Source organism: Cyprinodon tularosa, unplaced genomic scaffold, assembly GCF_016077235.1.
Source record: "Cyprinodon tularosa strain WSP-4 unplaced genomic scaffold, ASM1607723v1 ctg1102, whole genome shotgun sequence".
NCBI lineage: Eukaryota > Metazoa > Chordata > Actinopteri > Cyprinodontiformes > Cyprinodontidae > Cyprinodon > Cyprinodon tularosa.
In genome coordinates, this window is record NW_024037897.1 from 178,765 (window position 1) to 203,866 (window position 25,102).

At 46.9% G+C, this 25,102-nt stretch overlaps 1 protein-coding gene across 2 annotated transcripts; it reads left to right on the forward strand.

Annotated features, from left to right (window-relative positions):
* The first annotated feature begins 240 nt into the window (after positions 1-240).
* On the forward strand, positions 241-21,639 carry adam9 (ADAM metallopeptidase domain 9). Of its 2 annotated transcripts, XM_038297484.1 has the most exons (24): positions 242-512; positions 2,398-2,498; positions 6,458-6,516; positions 7,026-7,104; positions 11,981-12,057; positions 12,239-12,428; positions 12,617-12,682; positions 12,782-12,853; positions 12,934-13,103; positions 13,181-13,262; positions 13,349-13,482; positions 13,583-13,754; positions 13,854-13,946; positions 14,033-14,140; positions 14,229-14,319; positions 14,407-14,512; positions 14,585-14,771; positions 14,847-14,927; positions 15,006-15,111; positions 15,180-15,327; positions 18,335-18,437; positions 19,328-19,357; positions 19,932-19,990; positions 20,072-21,639. In XM_038297484.1, exons 1-24 carry the CDS (start codon positions 428-430, stop codon positions 20,139-20,141), a joined length of 2,469 nt encoding a protein of 822 aa, XP_038153412.1. In that variant the 5' UTR covers positions 242-427; the 3' UTR covers positions 20,142-21,639. The 2 variants fall into 2 exon arrangements, with proteins under 2 accessions (XP_038153418.1, XP_038153412.1); XM_038297490.1 differs by lacking the exon at positions 19,328-19,357 and having other exon boundaries at positions 241-512.
* The last annotated feature ends 3,463 nt before the right edge of the window (positions 21,640-25,102 follow it).

A 25,102-nucleotide genomic window follows, 5' to 3' on the forward strand; every position in this document is an offset into this window, starting at 1 on the left:
AATTCTGACCCCCCCATATTAACTGAAATGAAATTTTAAAACAAAACTTGTTTTTATTATTTCATCAGTGGCCCTAATCCTGTTCCATACAATGTAAATAAACGGAATCAAGTTATTTCAGTGACGGTGCTCTTATTTTGAAAGGTCTGAACGGAAACAGTATATCTATCCTCTGATCGAAGGAGAGGAAAGGATTTTCTGCTGAAGGAGGAAAGACTTCAGCCCAACAGAACCAGGAGCAGCTGAAAACCACAGCGGACAGAACCGGACATCAGAGCCGCTGTCGGGTGTTCGCAGAGGAATGGGTCGGTCCAGGAAGGAAGCCTCCGCTGGGTGTTCGGAGTAAAACCGTCCGGGTGGAGACGACCTGAGGGGGACTCAGAGGGGGGAGGAAGGGGAGAGTTTCGGTTCTGGGAAGAAGGAGAAGATGAAGATGAGAGGAGGAAGAGGAGCGGAGCTGCTGGGACTCTGCGGGATTCTGGTTCTGCTGAGCAGGAGGGGTCACTGCGGAGGTGAGGGAGGGGGGGGCAGAAAATAAAGGCAAACTTCCGGAACCTTTAGTTGGATTTAATCCCATAATTCCGAACTCTGTTCTCCTTCTGAGCATTAAATCTGTAATCCCAGCAGTTTGACTGTAGAACTGGGTCTGCTGCTGGTTCCGGTCCAAACTGACTGATGCAGATTTACAGAACCAGGACACGTGACCCTCTGTGATTTAAAACTATAGATCTTATAAGACAGAAAACCAGATCAAAGATAGAACTTTATGGAACAGATGTGGTTCCTTCAGAAGGAGACTTCTAGTATAGAAAAGGAGGGAAACGAGAAACAGATCTGGAAAGAGAAATCTAGTTTGTGTTTATCTATGTTTCCTGTTCAGGATGCATGTGTGGATCCAGCTAGTTGCGTATCTGTTTGATTTATCTCTCCTCCCTGTAGAAATATTCTGATGAATCAGTTTGTTTTCTTCTGGAAACTTCAAGTCCAGAAGAAAACCTTCCAGATCTAATCCAACCTGGAGGAGATTAGAGGCAGTTTTCCCTGGAATAATCTGAACAAACCTGAACACCAGGATGACCTGCTGATGCCACCATCATGGCCGTCTGCTGTAGATCTACTAAAACCAGAGTAGATGATCATCTATGCATCAAACATGTGATTTCTGTTTATGGGAATGAAAGGGTTAACCGAACTAACTTCATTCAGCAGATTGTGTCTCATTATTTCCAGGAATTATTTTACGAACGTGAAAAATGTAAAAGTCAAAGTAAAGATGTAGTATTATTAATATAAGTAGTGATAATAGTGAGACAGTTGTGGTGACCATGGGGGGGGTTTGGGTAGACCATAGAAGTCCCCACATGGATAGGGTGACCAGTGTGAGTGTTGGTGTGATAGGAACCATTTCAGCGTCACAATGAGGAGCGGCGCTTTAAATTGAAGTCATGTCGTTTCAGGGCTATGATGTCACTGGGCTGAGGGTGAGGTTTGCACTGTCAGGGCATAGAAGGGGTTAAAATGAAAGCATGGTCCTCATACATATAGCAGAAGCAGCAGGTGTGTGTCTGTGGTCCCATAAGCAGCTTAGCTCTGCGGCCTCAGAGGTTCTGCTGCAACAGGAAGTAAAGCGGCCTGAGGGTCGGGGCGCCTCCTACCCACAGAAAGGAGACTTATTCAAATATGGCCGATTTATCAGCCATCTTTTTTTTATTTTACAGTCCGTCATAAATATGCAGGGAAACGGCAGAACCACAGCAGGGTCAGTCAGAACCTGGAACCAGCCGGTCAGGTGTGGTTCTGATCCAAACACCAACAGATTGGGATGTTCCACCTGATTTGGTTCTGAAATGGTCCATAAAGTCGGACCGGATGGTTTCATTTATTCACCTTCTGCTCCCAGATCGGGTGGGAACAAACCCAGTCTTTCAGATTGGCCCGGTTTGCTGCAGCTGATCCGGCTCAGCAGGTCCGAGTCCAGAGGTTCTGGAAGCAGCGGAAGGTAAAGCTGGGGACATAAGGCCACACCCCTCCTGTTAGCCCCGCCCTTAGAGCAGAGGGGCGGGGCTAACCGTTAGTAAAGTCACTTTATAAACAGAACCGGCTTCCAGATCTTTCTGCTGATCCAGTCTGACCTTTTCTCTCCAACAGCTGACCGTTCTCCTCCCTGGAAGGGGGAGCAGAGGAGGAGTTTTGGTCAGGGAGGAGTTACTCACCCACCCATCTGATTAAAAACGTTTCTCTGTAGATAAAAGCATCGATTGGTCAGACCGCACGCTGAACACAGCTAGCATTAGCTGAGCTAGCCTTAGCTTAGCGGAGGCGCTTCACGGCGTGTAGAAATGCGGCGGTGAAGGACAGTGTTCTGGTGTCACTGAGCCAATGTTCTGCTTCCTGCAGGCTCCCAGCAGACGGAGGGGCTCTCCTCGTACCAGCTGACTGTTCCTCGGCCAATAGGAGGCCGGCTGAAGAGGGACGCTGATGGAAGCCCGCCCAGTCAGGTACCACCTTTAACACGCCCACATTCCTGTTTCCATGGAAACCTGCCAGCCTGGCTAACCGCCACTGATGTGGTACTCAGCAGCGATGATCTGCTGAGTACTGAGCCGACCCCTCCCCCATCAGCAGGTTCTGGTCTTTACGGCTGATGGAGGAAGAACGTGGTTCTGATTTCTCCGCTTTGTTGGATCAGAACCTTTCAGTGAGTCCAGCAGAACTTTAGATGTAGTTCTGGGTTCTTTTTGGACCTCCTGGGTTCAGAACTGGGTCGGTTCTTTGGACCAGACCAGAACATGTGAAGAGGATCAGTTCTGTCTTTATTTTCCCCGTTTGGACAAAAGAAAGTTTCAACATAAACCAGCAGAATAAATTCTGTTGAGACAGAAAACCAGAACAGTTCTGGTCCAAAGGCTCAGAAAGTTTCCACTCAGAAGACAAGGCGGGCTGCCAGAACCAGAAACTTAGAGACAAACGGACCTTTGAGCCCGCTGGGTTAGAGGACAGATGACGATGATGATGATGGAGGCCACGCTGAGCTCTTCCGCTCCTCCAGCAGCAGCTGAGCTGAACCTGTTCCAGTGACTCAGCGGTTCGGGTCACCTTGTCCTTCATCCAGCAGCTGCTGCTTCAGAACCATTGGTTCCGGTCCAGATTCCATCGGCCTTAATCAGAGGGGGGCGAGTCAGGCCACCGAGCTCTATTAATTTTATTTTATTATTCTAATTTTTTTTTTTTTGAGTTTTTACGGCGCTAGTGACTCGTTTTTTAACAGTGGGCTGAGAGGATGGGAGGGGAGACATGCGGGAAAGGACCACAGGTCGGATTCAAACCCGGGTCGCCCGTGTCGAGGACTAAGGTCTCCATGCTGGGTTGTGCTCTCTTACCACTGCGTCGCCTGCACGCCCCTTGTAGTGTGAAACTCTGCCAGGATCGGGATGAGTCGGCAGTAAAGATGACACACACACACTGTTTCTGCTAGAGTAAAATGTGTCGTTTTATTCCGCCACAGAAAACAGCAAAGCAACTAAAGCACGGTGCTGAATGCAAATTATATTGTCCTCCTACCGTGACACAAGGATCGCAGAGCCAGACGACCCCGGCAGGGCAGCAACCCGCGCAGCTAGGCGTCCGTACGCAACCCTAGCAGACCCCCCCAGTGCCAACCGCCATCCGTCATTTATGCCGAACTTCAAAGGAAAATCTTTCACCCAATCGGGTAAAGCGATCGCTCCCTCTCACGCCTGGAGCGCATGATTACAGAAACCAAAATATGGAACGCCCCCCCCCGAACCCACCCAGGGCTCGTGGACAGCTGAAAACAAAAACATTACATCGTGGCACCGAGAGCTCGTGAGAACAAAAACAAATGATATCGTGCTCTCAAGGAAACAGAAACTTAGATAATAAGAGAGCTTCATTTGAGATACAGAACTGGTATGATTGTCAAAGAACATAAAATATAAAACATATATATCACCCCTGATCTCTATTTATTCACTGGATTGCTGAAAAAAGTGAAGCCACCGTCCGCCATCTTGGTACTCCCCACTCCCATGGGGACCTCCCTGTTTAGCATTTAGCTGCTAAAACCAGGAAGACGTTCCACTGGTAATTTCCCAGTCAGTGGATGAACTAAGCACTAAATCCATCTATAGCCGATGGATCCTATAGTTTAGTCTGCAGACTAACATTAGTCTGGCTCTCTCAGACTGACTGGAAGACACTGACTGTCGTTCCTGTAGAGTTTGGTTTATTTCTCATTTGGAAAACTCATGAGCTGAGATACACTATATTGCCAAAAGTATTTGCTCACCTGCCTTGACTCACATATGAGCTTAAGTGACATCCCGTTCCTAATCCATAGGGTTCAATATGACGTCGGTCCACCCTTTGCAGCTAGAACAGCTTCAACTCTTCTGGGAAGGCTGTCCACAAGGTTTAGGAGTGTGTTTATGGGAATTTTTGACCATTCTTCCAGAAGCGCATTTGTGAGGTCGCACACTGATGTTGGACGAGAAGGCCTGGCTCTCAGTCTCCGCTCTAATTCATCCCAAAGGTGTTCTATCGGGTTGAGGTCAGGACTCTGTGCAGGCCAGTCAAGTTCATCCACACCAGACTCTGTCATCCATGTCTTTATGGACCTTGCTTTGTGCACTGGTGCACAGTCATGTTGGAAGAGGAAGGGGCCAGCTCCAAACTGTTCCCACAAAGTTGGGAGCATGGAATTGTCCAAAATGTCTTGGTATGCTGAAGCATTCAGAGTTCCTTTCACTGGAACTAAGGGGCCAAGCCCAGCTCCTGAAAAACAACCTCACACCATAATCCCCCCTCCACCAAACTTTACACTTGGCACAATGCAGTCAGACAAGTACCGTTCTCCTGGCAACCGCCAAACCCAGACCCGTCCATCAGATTGCCAGATGGAGAAGCGCGATTCGTCACTCCAGAGAACGCGTCTCCACTGCTCTAGAGTCCAGTGGCGGCGTGCTTTACACCACCGCATCCGACGCTTTGCATTGCACTTGGTGATGTATGGCTTGGATGCAGCTGCTCGACCATGGAAACCCATTCCATGAAGCTCTCTGCGCACTGTTCTTGAGCTAATCTGAAGGCCACATGAAGTTTGGAGGTCTGTAGTGATTGACTCTGCAGAAAGTTGGCGACCTCTTCGCACTATGCGCGTCAGCATCCGCTGACCCCGCTCCGTCAGTTTACGTGGCCTACCACTTCGTGGCTGAGTTGCTGTCGTTCCCAAACACTTCCATTTTCTTATAATACAGCTGACAGTTGACTGTGGAATATTTAGGAGCGAGGAAATTTCACGACTGGATTTGTTGCACAGGTGGCATCCTATCACAGTTCCACGCTGGAATTCACTGAGCTCCTGAGAGCGACCCATTCTTTCACAAATGTTTGTAAAAACAGTCTGCATGCCTAGGTGCTTGAATTTATACACCTGTGGCCATGGAAGTGATTGGAACACCTGATTCCAATAATTTGGATGGGTGAGCAAATACTTTTGGCAATATAGTGTATATTGCAGGTTATATTGATGGAAAAGAACTCAATCATTTGACCTCTAAATATATATACTGCATGCATTAACATGTAAGATGTAATTACTGTAACTATGTCATAAATTAATGTCTATCACACGTTCATCATCAATTTAGCACTTTCGGCTCCTCTGTATTATTCTGCTCCATTAACACATTAATTAGTGTGATGAATTGTATAATATGCTATATTACATGATTTATAGACTTCTTTGACGTCATAATGACTCTGCAATGTGACGGGCCGATTTATTTATTCTAAGTTAAAGTTAATCTGCTGATGCTATGAAACATTGTGACCGGTCTAACTAGGGAGTACCAATATGGCGGTCAGTGGCTTCAGTTCAACCCTCAGGGAATAAATAGATCAGTGAGTCAGACGTTCAGCTGCAGCTCCTCCTTTAAGCCTCATAGGAACCTGCTGACAGCAGGAAGTAGGACATTTAGATCCAAACCCTGATTCCAGGTTTCTATGTTCCATGTAATAATTATCCTGCTTCCCAATGAATCAGATGATCAACTTTCTAATCTGATGGATTAACGGATCTCTAGATTAACTCCTGCAGCTGAGGATGAATGGGATCAGATGATCTGTTGGAGGTCAGCAGCCGTCATCCTGCTGCTGGACGCTTGGACCCGGTTGGATCCGGGTTGACCCGGCCCGCTTGGACCCGGGTGGACTTGGTTTGATCCGGGTGGATCCGGCCCGGTTGGACCCGGGTTTCTGGCCGATGAAGGAGACCCTGCAGAGCTACAGCGGATCCTCCAACCAATCAGATCCTCCCCTGGTTCTGCTCCTCTGACCCGACCCGTTCTGCTTGTCTACTGGATTGATTTTGGGTTCTTTGGTTCTGGCTCGGTTTTGTCCCAGTCCTCCCAGTGAAACCAGTTCTCTGTGTCTGCAGGTGTCCTTTATCATCCCCATGGACGGACAGCAGCTGCTGGTCCATCTGGACCGGAACCAGTAAGTTTGGATCCAGGTTCTAACTCTTCTTCTCCTCCACCGAGCCTCTCTGGTACCGGTACCATCCCTGCTGACCTCATCCTAACCCAGTTCTGATGGGTTCTGCTGCAAAGTCCCAGGTTCTGGTTCTGGGTTCTGTTCTTCATCCTGAGGAACCATTGGGTCCAGCTGGATCAGAACCTTTCCCTGAAGATGGACATGAGAACAGAACCAAAAAGAACTCAGAGGTTCTGCAGCAGAAGCATCAGAACCGGCCGCTCCGGATGACCTTGGTTCTGGATCCTTCAGGGCATCCTCCTCTGACCCAAAGCGGTTCTGTTGGGTCGGAGGAGGATCCAGTCCAGCTGGGTTCTACTGAAGCACCAAGGATCCTGAATGGGTCGGAACCAGAATCCAGCATCTTCAGCTGGAACCCCATGGTTCTGTAGAACCCTCTCCTCTCCAGGCGGATCCAGAACGGATCTGATGTTCTGGTTCTGACCCGTCTAACCAGCTGCTGTTGCCTCCAGGATCCTGCTGCCGCCGGATTTCACGGTCTTCACCTACGGCCCAAACGGATCCCCGATCACGTCCAGACCTGCCGTCCAGGTGAGCCGCTCTGGACCACCGGACCTGTGGGGGGGGGGTTCCGGATGGATCCGGTTTAGATCAGTGAGGCTTAGAGAATCTCTGCTGAAGGCTTTCTGGGTCCATTCTACTTAGCGTGGTTCTATGCTCCAACTCTCTGTCTGCTTCCCGCTTCCCCGCCCGGTTCTGTTGGGCCCGGTTCTGTGGGGCCCGGTTCTGTGGGGCCCGGTTCTGTTGGGCCCGGTTCTGTGGGGCCCGGTTCTGTGGGGCCCGGTTCTGTTGGGCCCGGTTCTGTGGGGCCCGGTTCTGTGGGGCCCGGTTCTGTTGGGCCCGGTTCTGTTGGGCCCGGTTCTGTTGGGCCCGGTTCTGTTGGGCCCGGTTCTGTGGGGCCCGGTTCTGTTGGGCCCGGTTCTGTTGGGCCCGGTTCTGTTGGGCCCGGTTCTGTGGGGCCCGGTTCTGTTGGGCCCGGTTCTGTGGGGCCCGGTTCTGTTGGGCCCGGTTCTGTTGGGCCCGGTTCTGTTGGGCCCGGTTCTGTTGGGCCCGGTTCTGTTGGGCCCGGTTCTGTGGGGCCCGGTTCTGTTGGGCCCGGTTCTGTTGGGCCCGGTTCTGTGGGGCCCGGTTCTGTTGGGCCCGGTTCTGTTGGGCCCGGTTCTGTTGGGCCCGGTTCTGTGGGGCCCGGTTCTGTTGGGCCCGGTTCTGTTGGGCCCGGTTCTGTTGGGCCCGGTTCTGTGGGGCCCGGTTCTGTGGGGCCCGGTTCTGTTGGGCCCGGTTCTGTGGGGCCCGGTTCTGTTGGGCCCGGTTCTGTGGGGCCCGGTTCTGTTGCCATCAGAGAACACAGAAGTCCTGATTTCCTGAATTCTCCATGTTTTCATAGCAAGTTCATGGCGGATCTAGTCTGTTCATTTCTAGAGGGAGAATCAGACGCAGTGATCTCCGCCTGATGGCGGCGGCGCTGAAGGAGATCCATGGCGGCTCTTCGGCGCCTTTTAGATCTGATCTATTAGAGCGTCTGACCACCATGTTGGTTTGAAGCTTTTCAGCATCAGCAGGAAATGAAGGAACGACGAATAATAAAATGATTATCATGTAGAAAACATTAAATGAGTTATTTCTATTATCTCTATTCCATCAAACTGAATCTGATTAACAATAAAACTGATGAAAGAATAAATTAATGATTTTAAACCAAAATACTAAATTGATTCATTAAATATACGTATAACATCAAAGCTTCAAAGACATTTGATGATATAAGATGGATTTGAAACAAAAATAAATGATAAGATTATATTTCTACATCACTTCCTGTCTCTCTGTGGTTCTCCAGAGAGCATCAGCTGATGACCCATCAGTTTACAGGAAGTGACACATGGATGATCCGCTCTTACTTCCTGTCACCAGGGATAAGCTGCAGAATTCACTTTAAAAGTTTATTTAATTATCAGAATTCTGTCAAAGTAGAAAAATCTAAATATTTCACTAATCTTGTAGCTTCTAACAATCATAGGTCTTTTTAGTTTCCTGGATTGGATTGTTAATCCCTTGGTTACATCTGGCCCTTTGGCCTCTGCTGAACTTTGAGGCTTTCTCTGAGTTTTCCACAGAACAGATTTTAGCTCCTAGAAGCTGGAATCTCCTGTTAGATTTAGACTCAGAGGAAAAGCCGCCATGCGCAGCTGTTCTGGATCATTTCAGACTGTTTCTTTAGATGAACTGACTCCAGTTATTCAGCATCGGCGGCCATCAAATTATTCTTTGGATTGTCTTCCTGCTCGTCTGATAAAGGACATTTTTCTCACTTCCAACCATTTTTTTCTATGAGGGACCGAGCCAAAAATGTCAGAGATTCACAGGGAAGTCTTGATGAAAAAATGGTAACAAATTTATTTTGCAAAAATAAAGTTGGAACGTTCAAACAAGACTGGGCCCATCAAGGAAAACAAATGACAAAAATCAGCATAATCCAAACCTGACACAGGAAAAGGCCTCCCTAACTGACACACAAGGGAAACATATATATATACACTGGTTGATCAGACCATCTTGAAACAAGAGGGAAACATAAAATATATTTTCCTAAAGAAAACTACAACAAAATACCAAACTAATCAGCATCAAACTCAATCAGCAACCTATGATCAAGAGGACTTAAATATTTAACATTCCAAATGTTATTATAGAGAACAAAACAAAATACAGAAACCTAAACCCTTTCTACACCCCTTCTAAAAGTAAGTGGAAGAGTCCAACTGGGCCTCCATGTCAATGAGGAGATCCTCTGCAGATGGAGCCTCCTTTCCTTTCCTGGCTTCATTCATGCCAGCCTCCCAGGAACTGGCAACTCAAATGAAAAATATATGAATGTACAGAAAACCAAACAAGCAAGAAACGACAAAATGAGCCGACTGAATGTGTGCACCCAAATAGTTAACCAATGGAAAATCAAAGTAGAAAAAAATGAAATACAGGACAATAAAATAGAAGATTTAATGAAAGAATTAGCAGACCATTTGTGTGGTTGTACATGCAGCCATCACATGTTCTAATGGTGATAAACGCCTCATTGCACTCAGGTTTAGTCCCATCATGCTGTAGTTAAACCCCTTCTTAAAAAAAACAATCTAGACTCAAGCCTACTAGCAAATTTTAGGCCAATTTCCAAACTCCCTTTTTAACCAAGATTCAGGAAAAATGAGTTCTTAATCGGTTTGAGGTGTTTTTAAAAGACAACTGAGAGGTTCCAGTCTGGGTTTAAAGCTGAACGTAGCACTGAAACAGCTTTGCTTCCGTCTACAATGATCTTCTCCTAACAGTTGATTCAGGAAATGTTGCAGTTTTATTACTGTTAGACCTGAGTGCTGAAGTTCATCAGATTCTTCTACACAGATTAAAACATGATGGTGGCCTGAGAGGCCCAGAATGCTTTCAATCGTATTTAGAAAAGAGAACTTTTTTAGTTCATCTTGACCGATGCTGTTCTGAAACCTTTAAAGTATGGCGTCCCCCAAGGCTCAATTCTAGGTCCTATTTTGTTTATGTTGTATTTACTGCCTCTCGGTCAGATTTTTCATAAGTTTGGTGTTTCTTTTCATTTCTTTGCAGATGATGTTCAGATTTTTTTGCCCCTTAAACTACAAAATGTGAAAAATGAATCTCTTCAGCTATTGATAGATTGTTTAGCTGAAGTCAAATCTTGGATGGAACAGAACTTTCTTCACCTTAATCAAAGTAAAACTCAAGTTATGCTGCTAGGAATCTTGGTTTTACTTTTGAAAGCTGTTTAAAGCTAGATAAACAAGTTAGATCTGTTGTTAGATCAAGTTTTTATCACCTGCGGATTTTAGTAAAAATTAAATCCTATTTTTGTTTTAAGGACTTTGAAGGACGTATCCATGCTTTCATTGCATGCCGGTTGGATTATTGCAAATGATTATATAGAGGCATGGATAAACCACCAGGAAGCGTGACCATATAAGGCATATAATGGCTTCTTTACATTGGCTGCCTGTTTTTTACCAAATAGATTTTAAGATTCTTTTATTAACTTATAAAGTCTTAAATGGATTAGCTCCTCCTTATCTTAGAGACCTTTTAAAATTCCAGTCTGTGTGGAGAAGTCTATGCTCTAATAATCAACTGTTACTGACAGTTCTTTGGACTCGACTTAAGAGGAAAGGAGATTCTCTGTTCTTCCTCCAATTCTGTGGAACCATTTTTCTCTTCAAATTAAATCCGCCCACAGCCTGGATCATTTTAAATCGCTTCTTAAAACTTATTTTTATTCTTCGGCTTTTAATTGAAGCAGTGTTTCACATTCTGCTTTGTTAATTGGTGTTGTTGTCTTTCCTGTAAAGCACTTTGGTGCAGTTTTATACCTGTTTTTAAAGAGCTATATAAATAAATTTGACATTTGACCAGGCGACCAGAATCAGCAACAGATCCTCCCTCAGCTTCTGAGCGGTGAAACGTTCACAAGAAAGAACTGAGATTATTAGACTGGAGGCTCTGATCCCAAACCCATGACTGACCATGGACTTGAACTCAGAAGCTCTGGATACCTAGCTCTATGCTCTAACCACTAGGCCTCTTAAATAAATCATCTGATTAAAAAATCAGCTTTAATGAGCTAGTCGACCTACTCAGATTAATGTTGTTATTCTTTGATGCCTGGTGTCAATAATTAGCCTCATTTCTACATTTCATCTCGTGTAGCTTCTATGTTAAACTCTTCAATAACCTCTTTAATTTGACATCTGATTGATAAAAATTTTTTTTTAGTACATCTGGTTTAATTTCAGGCATTAAGGGTTTTAACCCGACCCCCCTCCCCCCGGGTAGCTTTCTACCTGCTTTGAATATTAGTTCCACGTGGATCAGAACCGGTTCCTGTTAGAATCATGTCTTGATCCTTTATTAAATCGTACTACAGCCTGCCGTACCTCAGGGTCGGTTTCATCTGATGGAAAAATAAACGGGTTCTGCTGAGCAGAACCGCCCAGATCCAGAACCCAATCAGGGAAGACTTGGAGTTCTACGGAACTGGCTGAAGGTGTTTGCTTTACTGGACCCAGGTGCATTCTGGGAGTTCCTACAGTGTTTTGTCAGAACCATCCAAACCAGTTAGAGTCTGGTCCAGAACCACGGTCAGGATCCTTCTGGATCAGGTTCTGATTTCATGTTTCACTGCTGAGAAGCTGAGGGAGGATTTGTTGCTGTGAACCGGATTCTGTGACAGGAAGTTAGAGCGGATCATCCATGTGTCACTTCCTGTAAACTGATGGGTCATCTGCTGACTCAGATGCTCTCTGGAGAACCACAGAGAGACAGGAGGTGATGTAGGAGCAGCTCCTGGGCTCCCCCTGCTGGACTCACCTGGTACCCCCGCTCTATGTTTCAGGACCACTGTCACTATCGGGGCTCCGTTCAGGACATGGACGGTTCCGCCGCGGCTATGAGCATCTGCAACGGCCTCAGGTAACGCCGACCCGTCCCGGGCTACCGGAGCCAACATGGACGGCTCTAACAGTAAAACCCAAAGCTGAATCTGGGTCAGAACAGAACCTGTTACCATGTTTCAGTCAGTAGGTTGGGCTAAGTAGTCCCTCAGCTTTGTCTGCTAGGAGCTTTTTTACTCGTCTGTTGTTTTTTTTCTCAGAGGAGTTTTACATCTGAGTCATGGCAGCTATGGGATCGAGCCGCTAGAGTCCGACCCCGAGCAGCATATGCTGTACCGCCTACAGGATGTGACATCACAGCCCAGAGGATGTGGAACGCCTCACGTTGAGCACGGCACGGAGCACGCTCAGTACGGACCGCAGGAGATCCAGCACCAACAGCACAGCAGGGTGGGTTCAGCCGCACGAGGAACGCTGAGGGTCTGATCCCAGGCTGGGAGCAGCGGGGAGGCGTCTCTCCTCAGGCCAAGCCTGGATTCAGCCGCCTGAACTCAGACTCACTTCCTGCTTTAAAATATTCCCTAACAAACAAACCAGGTTACCATGGTTACCCTCATCCAGAGCCGTTTGTCTTCCAGGTAAAGAGAGCCGTTCTCCATAAGACCCACTATGTGGAGCTGCTGCTGGTGGTGGACAACGACAGGGTGAGACACACACCTGTACTACCCCCCCCCCCCCCCCCCCGCACCCTACACCCCCCACCCCACCGTGCTGATGCAGCATTCCTGCTTCTTCTTCTGCAGTTTAATCACATGAACAGAAACGAGACGGCGGTCAGAGAGCAGATGGTTCAGCTGGCCAACCTGGTAGACAGTGTACGTACCCCCCCACCCTCTCTAGGTGATCTAGATCGGAGATGTTGTCTCTAAGGTCCTGCCTTTGTCTCTGTGAGCAGATCTACATGCAGCTGAAGGTCAGGGTGGTCCTGGTGGGCCTGGAGATCTGGACCAACCAGAACCCGTTCAGCACAGACGGATCGGCTGGAGAGGTTCTGGGCCGCTTCACTCAGTGGAGGGAGAAGGAGCTGGTTCCTCGGCGCCGACACGACTCGGCCCAGCTCATCCTGTGAGTCCGCACCAGGAAGACGGTGATGGTGAGGATGATGATCGTGATGATGACGGTGGTCTTTGCTGATGTTCCAGGATGAAGAGCTTCGGAGCGACAGCAGGAATGGCCTTCGTCTCCACGGTGTGCTCCAGAAGCCATGGAGGAGGCATCAATGCGGTAACTCCTCCCACACGGACGGACCCACCTGGTTCTGATGTCACGCCTGGGTCCATCCTGAGGTTCTGTCTCTGTTCTTCTCTCAGTTCCTCAACAACAACGTTCCGTCCTTCGCCTCCATCGTGGCTCATGAACTCGGACACAACCTGGGGATGAACCACGACGACGGACGCTCCTGCTTCTGTTCCGCCTCCAACTGCATCATGCACTCCGGAGCTACGTAGGAAAACTCCCATTCCGGACCCCCCCCCCCCCCCCCCCCCCCCCCCCCCTCCCACAGTCAGAACGTTCCTGTTCTTTACTCCTCTTTGTTTCCGCAGTGGATCCAAAACCTTCAGCAGCTGCAGTGCCGACGACTTTGAGAAGATGATCCTGTCCACAGGAGGGACGTGTCTCCTGAACATCCCTCGACCCGACGAGGCCTACAGCGCCCCCTACTGTGGAAACCAGCTGGTGGACATCGGAGAGGAGTGCGACTGTGGATCAGAGAAGGTTTGAGGCTGTGCTCCTATTGGCCGAGCTGGTATCTGGACTCCCAGAACTAGAGTCCGGTTCGGTCCGGAAACGCTGACCCCTGGTGTTTGTGTCCAGGAGTGTGAGGACGACCCCTGCTGTGAATACAAGACGTGCAAACTAAAGCCTGGAGCTCAGTGTGCGCACGGAGAGTGCTGTTCCAAATGTCAGGTAAGCCCAGGCCTCCAGCCAAAGCTAGCGCTGGTTTCTGGATCAACCCGTAGAACCAGAACATGTTCTGGTGTCTGTGTGTCCAGTTCCTGCCGGGCGGAACCGTCTGTCGCTCCAAGAAAGACGCCGAGTGTGACATCCCAGAGTACTGCAACGGCTCCACCCCCTTCTGTCAGAGCGACGTCTTCGTCCAGGTGAGACCCAGAGACCCGTCCTTCTCCACGCAGCTGGGCCCTGCTTCCCCTGGGAGGCGCTAACCGACTCGGTTTGTGTTTGGTCCAGAACGGGCATCCCTGCAGGAACCAGGAGGCCTACTGTTTCAACGGAAGGTGTCAACACTACGACGGACAGTGCAAAGCCCTGTTTGGATCCAGTAGGTCCCGCCCCCCCCGCGCCTTAATGCTCCCAGCCTGATCGGTTCAGGAGGTTTTGAATTCGCCTGATTGTTCCTCCCCTGCAGAGTCCAAGGCTGCTCCAGACCTCTGCTTCAAGGACGTCAACAGCAAAGGAGACCGCTTCGGCAACTGCGGATACCAACACTATGGCTACAAGAAGTGTGAGAGCAGGTACCTGGTCTGACCCGGCAACTGAAGGTCTGTCCCAGCCGGCCCTCTGGTCACGTGACTCTGTCTCCATAGAAACGCAAAGTGTGGAAAACTGCAGTGCCTGAACTTGGGGTCTGAAACGGTTTTCGGCATCCATCCGGCGATCATCACCACTCCCACAGAGGGAGGAGCCAAGTGCTTTGGAGTGGACTTCATGCTGGGCTCGGACGTTCCCGACCCGGGCATGGTCAACGAAGGAACCAAGTGTGGCGACAACAAGGTGAGGGGGGGGGGGTTGGCGGGGACGGTTACTCGGAGAAGCTGATTAATCTTCTTCTTCTTCTATGGTCTGCAGGTGTGTTTGAACTACGAGTGTCGTAACGCGGATGTCCTGAACTACGACTGTGACATGGAGAACAAGTGCCACGGTCACGGGGTAAGTTGGTTCTGGTCTATCCGACGACCTGAGTCATGTGACCACAGTCTGACCAGACTGTTTCCATGCTCCTCTCAGGTGTGTAACATTAACAAGAACTGTCACTGCGATTACGGCTGGGCTCCGCCTTTCTGTGAGCACCCGGGGTACGGCGGCAGCGTGGACAGCGGACCTGCCTGGAACGGTACTTTCCCTGCTGTGTTCTCAGCCGCCGTGTCCCCGCTCCTTAATGACTCCTTCTGTGGTCCACAGATAAGGACACGTCCGTCAGGGACGGCCTGCTGGTCTTCTTCCTCCTCGTTCTTCCTCTGATTGCTCTGGGAGCGTTTGTTTTCCTGCGCAGGAACGAGCTGCTGCGGCGCCTCGGACTGAGCGGCAGGAAGAGGTCACAGGGATACCAGTGAGTACCAACCGAGTCGGCGCACCGACCTCCTATTACCGTGTTAGAGGACTCTAGCTATTTATCAGTTCACAAGAACACAAGTACAGACTCGTGTTTTCACCAAGTAGTTCTTGAGAAGAACCCAGGAAAGACTGTGGGAGAAGGGGAGCACGCAGCATAGATCTGGGTCAATTAGAACAGCAGCGTACTGATGACATCACCACATTCACATTCACCTGGAGCTGCATTTCTCCTCCTGCTATTAGTAGTCTCTAAATAATAATAGATGATAATAAAAGAACTGGTGCTTCTTTTTCATTTAGTGGGGGAATAATAATTAACACAGTCAGATAAACACAAAAATAAATTTCGCAGAATAAAACCAAAGAAACCACCATCAGAGCGAGCTGTTCTTCACACACGGCTATGCAGAGAGAGGGCTGCGGCAGCTAATGCTAACCGCCGCAGACGGGCTAACCGTTGCAGACGGGCTAACGTTAGCCCTGACCGTTGCAGACGGGCTAACGTTAGCCCTGACTGCCGCAGACGGGCTAACGTTAGCTCTGGCTGTGGTTAGCCTTGGAGTTCACCTGGTTGCCGCGATCCTCTCAACATCAGAATTCTTTTTAAATAATGCACTAAATCAATAAATTTTCCATATAGTGAAGCTTAGTGAAGTAAAATATTCTCGCCTTAAATGATTGTAAAATGTACTGTTATTGATAAACGGCAACAGAAAAGAGAACTTTTAACTTAATCCTCTGAGCTCTTTGAGCGCTAACCTGGAAGCTGCTGTTGCAGTGCATGCTGGGACAGCTGTCAGTCTGGAGAACGGACAGGTCTGCTCTGATGCATTCCGGGTAAAGAGGGAGGGGCCAGAACAACATCCGGGGACTTTGTCCGTTCTCGGTTTTGTGTTCTTGTGAATTGGAGCAGCACTAGGGCTGAGGCTGATGACTTTTCATGAGGACGCACCAGAACACAGATTGAGAAACGGCCTCTTAGACAGAAATCAACCATGGCAACTAGTAACTGGGTTTTCAAACACCAATCATCCTAGCAACCAGTGACTCACCACTTTCTGAGACAGGAGAAACCATTGCAACCAGTTATTTGGCTTGGTATTGTGAAATCACCATGGTAACCAGTAAGTGAGCATTTTCTAAGACAGAAATCACCATAGCACCATGGAAACAAAGTCACAAATAGCAGGTAGCAAGCAGTGACTCGCTTTTTCTAAGAAACTAATCACCATGGTAACCAGCGACTCAGCATTTTCTAAGACGCTAATACCCATAGCGACCAGCAACTCAGCATTTTCTAAGACGCTAATACCCATAGCAACCAGCAACTCAGCATTTTCTAAGACGCTAATACCCATAGCAACCAGCAACTCAGCATTTTCTAAGACGCTAATACCCATAGCAACCAGCAACTCAGCATTTTCTAAGACGCTAATACCCATGGCAACCAGCAACTCAGCATTTTCTAAGACGCTAATACCCATGGTAACCAGCGACTCAGCATTTTCTAAGACGCTAATACCCATAGCAACCAGCAACTCAGCATTTTCTAAGACGCTAATACCCATGTAACCAGCGACTCAGCAGTTTCTAAGACGCTAATCGCCATGGTAACCAGCGACGCAGTATTTTCTAAGACCCTAATACCCATAGCAACCAGCAACTCAGCAGTTTCTAAAATGCTAATTGCCATGGTAACCAGCAACTCAGCATTTTCTAAGACGCTAATACCCATGGTAACCAGCGACTCAGCATTTTCTAAGACGCTAATACCCATAGCGACCAGCAACTCAGCATTTTCTAAGACGCTAATACCCATAGCAACCAGCAACTCAGCATTTTCTAAGACGCTAATACCCATAGCAACCAGCAACTCAGCATTTTCTAAGACGCTAATACCCATAGCAACCAGCAACTCAGCATTTTCTAAGACGCTAATACCCATGGCAACCAGCAACTCAGCATTTTCTAAGACGCTAATACCCATGGTAACCAGCGACTCAGCATTTTCTAAGACGCTAATACCCATGGTAACCAGCGACTCAGCATTTTCTAAGACGCTAATACCCATGGTAACCAGCGACTCAGCATTTTCTAAGACGCTAATACCCATGGTAACCAGCGACTCAGCATTTTCTAAGACGCTAATACCCATGGTAACCAGCGACTCAGCATTTTCTAAGACGCTAATACCCATGGTAACCAGCGACTCAGCATTTTCTAAGACGCTAATACCCATGGTAACCAGCGACTCAGCATTTTCTAAGACGCTAATACCCATGGTAACCAGCGACTCAGCAGTTTCTAAGACGCTAATACCCATGGCAACCAGCGACTCAGCAGTTTCTAAAATGCTAATCGGCATGTAACCAGTGACTCAGCAGTTTCTAAGACGCTAATTGCCATGTAACCAGCGACTCAGCATTTTCTAAGACGCTAATACCCATAGCAACCAGCAACTCAGCATTTTCTAAGACGCTAATACCCATAGCAAGCAGCAACTCAGCATTTTCTAAGACGCTAATACCCATGTAACCAGCGACTCAGCAGTTTCTAAGACGCTAATCGCCATGGTAACCAGCGACGCAGTATTTTCTAAGACCCTAATACCCATAGCAACCAGCAACTCAGCATTTTCTAAGACGCTAATACCCATGTAACCAGTGACTCAGCAGTTTCTAAGACGCTAATCGCCATGGTAACCAGCGACTCAGCATTTTCTAAGACGCTAATTGCCATGGTAACCAGTGACTCAGCATTTATTGCACTTGAAGCAGTCGATAGTGTCTCTAACTGCACTTTCCTCAGAGTTCTTGTAGACGTTGTGGGCAGGTAGGGTCTCCTGTAGTGGTCTGTGTTGAAGCAGGGAGTCAGACCCTCTGACTGAAGACCCTCCATTGCTGTACGAATATCTGATGAAGTGGATGCTCAGGGTCGTTAGCACCAGTGTTTTGGTTCTGGTTCTTCTGTTCACTGAACTTTTCCTCTAAATGTATTTTTAGGGCTGACGGAGCGGCCTCCACCAATCCCAGCAGAGCTCCGCCCCCCAGGGCGCAGCCACCACCTGTTGGTCGCAGCAACGCAAACGGCACGGTCAGAGACGGGGTATGTTTGCTGTGTCTCTCATTCAGGGTAAAACCAACGATTAATGTGCTGCTGATGATGATGAGGATGATGGTGGGAGGCTGAAGGGTCTGCTCGCTTAGCTGCTAGCTTAGCTGCTCTAAAGACACCTTTTTAACTTTTTAATGAATCTCTTCCTCAGATCCTTCCCGTCGTTTATTGATCAGTAAATAATCAGCTGATCAATAAAGCTACACAGAATAAATTCATAAATTAACTCATCTATTGCTGTTTGACTCGTCTCTAAACCATCTGATTGATTGGCTGATGAAGCTTGTAGATGTCAGTCTGTTCTATTCTACTCTACTCTATTCTAGAGTCCTGCAGGTGTCGAGTTTTCCCAACCCGCACCCGCCTGAACCCGTTAGGATGACTACCGAACCCGACCCGTCACCCGCGGATATCTTCAATTCAAATCCGAACCCGACCCGACCCGTTGATATTTAACCCGCAACCCGACCCGTTAACACATCCAGTAATAGGCTATAGCACGCTGCGCTGCAGAACAGCGCCATTAACACTGCAGCAGACGTGTATGCACTGACTGTGGCCTATTTGGAGGGAAGCCCACACTGCCGGCAGGGCTTTAAGCTACAGCAAGGGGGACCCCAGTGCCTGATTAATAGAACATTTCTGATGTCCATAACAATAGACACGCATAAAAAAAAAAAAATCACCAACTGCCCGCCCGCACTAAAGAAATATCCGCCCGACCCGTTTATTTTAATTAATGTATTTTTCACCCGCAAAAGAGCATTTTAGCGGGTGACCAGTCGGGGACCCGACCCGTTGCAGGACTGTAGTTTGTTCTATTGTAGTAAATAAAGTTAATTTCAATGAACTAACATCCATTATTTTCTCCACATGTGAAGCAAAACAGTCAGCTGCTGCCACCTCAGAAGGTAAATACCCTGACCTCTCTACCACAGTACCATTACTACAGTAATACTACTGTAATACTACTACTCCAGTCCAGCTGGTCTCAGAATCTGTCAGAACTGATAAATCTCTTCTTGTGGTAAAAAACAAAGAATCTGTTTGTTTTGCCTGAAATATGGATCAGAAGCTCAGCAGCTGAATCGATAGGAAGTCTCCTCATCCTCTATGGAGGGACTGATGGATGGATGGAGGAAGGGGAGGAGCTTAAACGTCTTCATTCCTCTCCATCGTGTAACAGCTTCAGTCCAGTCAGGCAGCCGTTCAGCTGTGCGTCTCATGGAGAACGCAGTGACCTTAAAACCCACAGCAGAAAAACTGTCATGGCTGTTTGGTCTTTTTTCACCTTCATCTTCTGCCATCCTGAACATGATGGAGCTGCATGAAGGACCATCGTAGATGAAACATTTCCTCATGCTTCATGTTTTTATTTGTTCTCTAATTTATCCTTCAGTTTATTTCCATCTTCTCCTCTGGTGTCTCTAGCTGTGGGATCAGATTGATGCTGATCATGTTTATTTTTCCTGTTTGTCGTCTCAGATGGTTCAGACCAGCACCACGGCTCCGCCCTTCGCTGCGAGGCCGCCTCCCCCTCCTCTGTAAGAACGTCTGCAGGAGAATCGTGAGGATCTGCTTCCAGGGAGAACAAGCTGACATCTCTCTGTTTTTATCTCCTCCAGAAAACCCAAACCTTCTGCTGCATCTCAACCTTTGGTGCCTCAAAGACCCGCCCCCGCTCCCCCTGTTTAACCAATCAGGGGGCTTCCTCTCTTGCCCACCCTCTTCCTCCTGAATTTCAGCCCGCTCCATGCAGAGCTGGTTGCCTAGCAACATGCAGGAGCCTCGCCGGAGGCGCGTGGGTCAGAGAGCGAACCGGACTCAGACGGGAGCGAACCCCTGAAGCTGCAACCTAACCAGCCAATCAGATTGTAGAGATTCCAAAATAGATCCTCCTCCTAGAGTAAACAGATAATATAGCCTTCCACTGGGCCTTTACCAGTTTCCCAGTAACATGCGGGACTGCAGACTGCAGTTCTGGTCCAATAAAAGCAATAAAATGACATCATATCCTTCATAAGATTTGATTTTAAAACGCATCTGATAGTTCTGGATCTACCATGAAAACGAAGCATAACTTCAGTGTTAGCGTCGATGCTAATCAGTGCGTCACACCCTGGAGGTGATGATGACTTTATTACAGTTTGGAGCATTTCTAACATTAATTTAAATCACCTGCAGGGCGTTTCCCTCCATTATATCGTTAGCTGTGCCACAGCGTCCGACAAACTGCTAACTGAGTGAAGGATCTGCGTACCGCTGCTTCCTGGATGTCCTGGACGTGAAATCGGCAGTTAGCGTTAGCATCATGAACCGATGCTACAAACACTTATCAGTCGATCCAATCTGCGATCGTCTACTGACATTTGTTTTGCATAATCATCAGCTGTCAGTGTTAGCATCAACAGTCAGACGTTAGTGTTAAAGAGCTCTACTCTCATGGCAGTTATCATGCTTGTTTTAAATCCTGGTGTATTAAAACTCACCAGTTAAACCAGTTAAACATCAAAGCCTTCTGGAAAAACAGATTTGGGAGATTTTTCATAAAGAGGAACGAGTTTTTAGGTTAGAAAGCTAACCTCACTCTGATTGGCTGGTTTGGACACAGGGGGCGGAGCCTGCTCTCTTTGATTTTTTTTTTTCCCTTTTTTTTTCTGTGGTGTTGAACTGCAGCTCTGCCCAGCGCTGTCATAGGAATGTAACGCACCCTCCAAGCCGCCGTGTGGAGGTGCGTTTAGTTTCCCCACCTGGCCCGGCCCGGATCGCTCAGTATTCAGCCAGTACGGGGCCCCCTCTGTGCGCGGGGCCCCCTCTGTGCGCGGGGCCCCCTCTGTGCGCGGGGCCCCCTCTGTGCGCGGGGCCCCCTCTGTGCGCGGGGCCCCTGGGACATTTAGTCTGGTACAAGCGTCTCCACTGGGAGTGTGCGCACATTTTATACGGTTTAATTTCAAAGGAATCCTCTGGAACACTTCAGACCACTTGGATCGATGCACTCTAATCAAAGCAGGGATTTTTACTCCACCAGTAAACCAAACGCTCCTGCTGGTGAGCAGCACTGCAACGGCTCAACCTGGATCTGCACTGTCGGGAGGAGGACTTCCTGTTTCCCCTGCTTGTTTTGCACAGGACTCCACTGTTGGGGCTAACTTGGTGCCAATGACTGTCCAACACCCAATCAGGGCGTGAGACGAGTCGCTTCACTTTTAAAGGACTTTTCTCCTGCTGAGGCTCAAACCAACTGCATGTCAGAACACGCTGCAGGGATCCGACCCTGAAAGCACATCAGTGACTCATCAGATGCTCACACTCCTTCCCTTCTGCACTAAATCCTCCATTCTTCCTCCACAAAAACAGATGGATTTACAGCAGGTTTCATCCCCTAAAGCTGAAAATGACTTTATTTCTAATTGCTGTTTCTCTGTCATCGGCTCACTACGGCAGCCAGGAGGAGACAAACCAACTGGGGTCCTTTAGCAGGCCAGATTACTTTAGCTTCTGTGGGTAGATGGAAATGCCAACAATGGAGTCTTCACTTTCCTGTAATGTTCATTTAATGCCACTAGAGGTCGCCACAATTCAGCCACCGGCCCTTTAATGCCCTGATCCAATAAAAGGTTCCTCTGTCAGTTCCAGTTAGAAAGCAGAGGAAAAATATTAAGATGTGTTCAAATTAAACCCCGGAAGAAAAATCTAAATCTGGTTTCTTTCACCTTATCCACGCCAGGGGGCGCTGCTGCCGAGGATCAGGAACACAATGGTGCTTTGTCACTTTAATTTGGACAGAAGTCAAATGAGTTTAGTTTGAACTAGGAAAGACTGAATCAGCGATTGGATCAAAGTTTGTTGCGTATCTCAGGACATAAACTCCTGGTTCTGACTAAAAAAGGTTAATATATGGCAGAAACTGATGATGATCAGGTGACCTGGTTGGTTTGAGCCTAAACATGAGAGGAATTAGATGTTTAAACCTTCGGATCAGTCCGCTGATCATTAAATGCAGATGTTTTTGGGATGTGGACGGAGCGTCGGGTCAGGCCATTCTAATCCCTGAATTCAGGCTGAGATAATCAACAGAGTTGAGCTGCAACAGTCTGAAATTTAAAAATCAATAATATATAAATATATATAAATAAATATAATCACATTTTAAAATGTAAAGAGGAATTAAAGTAGTTATGTTGTGTGAGCCAATCACAGTGAGCTTTTCCTTCCTGCACCTCTGCTAACAGTTTGAGTTCAGCCTGCTTTTTGTAAAGGTGGACGGATTTCAGCAGCCTGAGACAGACTCAGGGTGATAAAGGTCTCTACTGGATGTTAGGCTCGGTTTAATCTGTGATGGATGGAGAGCCTGTTGGCTGCAGGGGGACGGATGGACGTCTGTTACAAACACACTGATTTTATAGGAAGCTGTTTCTGCTCTGAGATATGATTCTGTGTGTCCGTGCTCATCCACATCATTTCAGATGTTTTATTTCCTTATTAAACTTCAACACTTTCTGCCAGACTAATGGTCGTGATTTCACACACCAGACGCAGTCGCTTTTCCTCTTGGTTGGTTTTATATATGAGGAAGAACATGCGGAGATGCAGGTTGCTATAGCAACACTGATGTGTTTCTGATGAAGACAATAAGTGAGTCAGATCCAGGGGGCTGCGTTGGCGTCAGAGGATGGATGCTGCCGCCATCGGATCGGTTCTGATCCAGAACACCGACCTTCACTCGACCTCATGGTGGTTTAAGCTCGGGCTGCAACCAACCGTTAATTTCCTAATCTGTTGATTATCTTTACAATGCATAGATTAATAACTGGATAGGAAAATGATCCTTAGAAAACATTTTCAACCCTTTATAGGGCAAGTTAGCATTTTTGATCACTTGCATACCTCTTACAAATGGAGTCCCCTCTGTCCCTCAGTGAGATCTAGAAGCACTAGATCTATAACCAGCCATTCAGCAGAGATCCTGCTACATGGCTGCACATCTGATTTTAGCATTTGACCAATTAGATGAGCCCTTCAATAATATATTATAGACTGGAAATTAAGCTGAAAAAAGGTAAAAAGCTAATTAAAAAGTTTATAAGCCTAGTTAACAATTATATTTAGGTTTTAAAAATTAAAAAATGTCAGTGCCAGTGTCAGCATTAATGCCTCTAAGGTTATGTTGGACCAAACAAAATTCTTCTAGAAGCACTTTTGTTATTTTTCTTAATATATTTGAGCAAGTTGGTGTTTCTTCTTATTACATTGACATCCATTTTTGCCATCAACATATCCATCTTTTTCAATGTTCCAAAGGTAATATTTTCCTGATTCCAATAACACTATTGGCTGGAAATGTGGATTTTCAAAGTATTTAACTGCGTTCCCTATAAGGAGTTAAAGCATTAAACCAGGTCAAACTGAAACTTTTCCACTCGAGGATTCTGGGTAGAGCAGATCGACCGGCTAACGGTGCGGAACGAGAACCAGCCGACCCAGCTGGACCACTTTCTGGTCGGGAGGAGTTAGACTGCTTGGTTAGATGTCTGCTGGCCAGTTTCAGCTCATCCATGTTTCTCTGTCCATTTTAAAAGCGCAGAGGTTAAAGCTTTATATTATCTTTAAGTTTCTAGTTCGTATTTACGCCAATGCAACAGAATGACATCAGAATGTTTTCAGTTGGGTTTTGAATTAAGTTCATTCTTGGATCTTTTCTTCTTCTTATCCAACTCATCTGGAGATAAGTGGATAAGGTTTGCAACTAGGAATTTTTGTTTCTCTATGCCTGTGGAGTCAATGATGCGCGCAGCGTTGAGAATGTTTGAATCAATTTTCAGCTGCTGGCAGAAAAACAAGAAGTTTCAAAAGAACAATCCAGTCCTTATCCACTATATTTGTATATTTCCATGTACATATTGTAAGGACTTATTTTTAAGTGTGTAGAAACGGGTTGCAGGTTATCTTTAAACCTGTGATATCAAAGAAACACTTTTCTTTCGCTGTTAAAGATGCCACTCTGTATTTTAGGCTTTAGCCATTTTAGCGCATGCTTTATCTGTCTGAGGATTTATTAGCTGTTTGGTGCAAAGCTTAACCTTTAAGGATTTACTAGCTAATTAGTTTATGCTTCACCTTTTCTTTAAGGATTTTAAGCAATTTAGATTGAATCAACCCCCTTCGGTTGGTTAGACCTCGGATTACATTAAATACAGCAAAAAATCTTGTTCTACACAATATAAAATAAGTGTTTAGGAGTCTTATCAGACTAATAGGCAAAGAAATTTAGTTTAATTTCGAGGCATTTAAGCTATTTTGGACTGGAAGTGACTTTGAAATAGTATAACTTGGGAGTTTTAGTTTTTGGGATGTGGTTAAAAAACCCATAAATGGCAACATCTAGGTATAGATGTGCATAAATTTCGGTCAAACAATAAGGTTAACTTGGAAGGAAAATCTGTCAATTTATTTGGACCAAAGTAATCAGATTGCTTTGAAGTTATGTTTGTTATCACTAGCTGAGGAGACATATTAGAGATATTAGCTTTTGATACATTTCTATATTACTAAACTCCCGGAATGCCAAAGGTTATATTTTCCTCTGACATTAATGCTTTCACACGGTTAATCAATAATGGCTCTAAGTTTTATACTCATATATGTGCAGAATGACT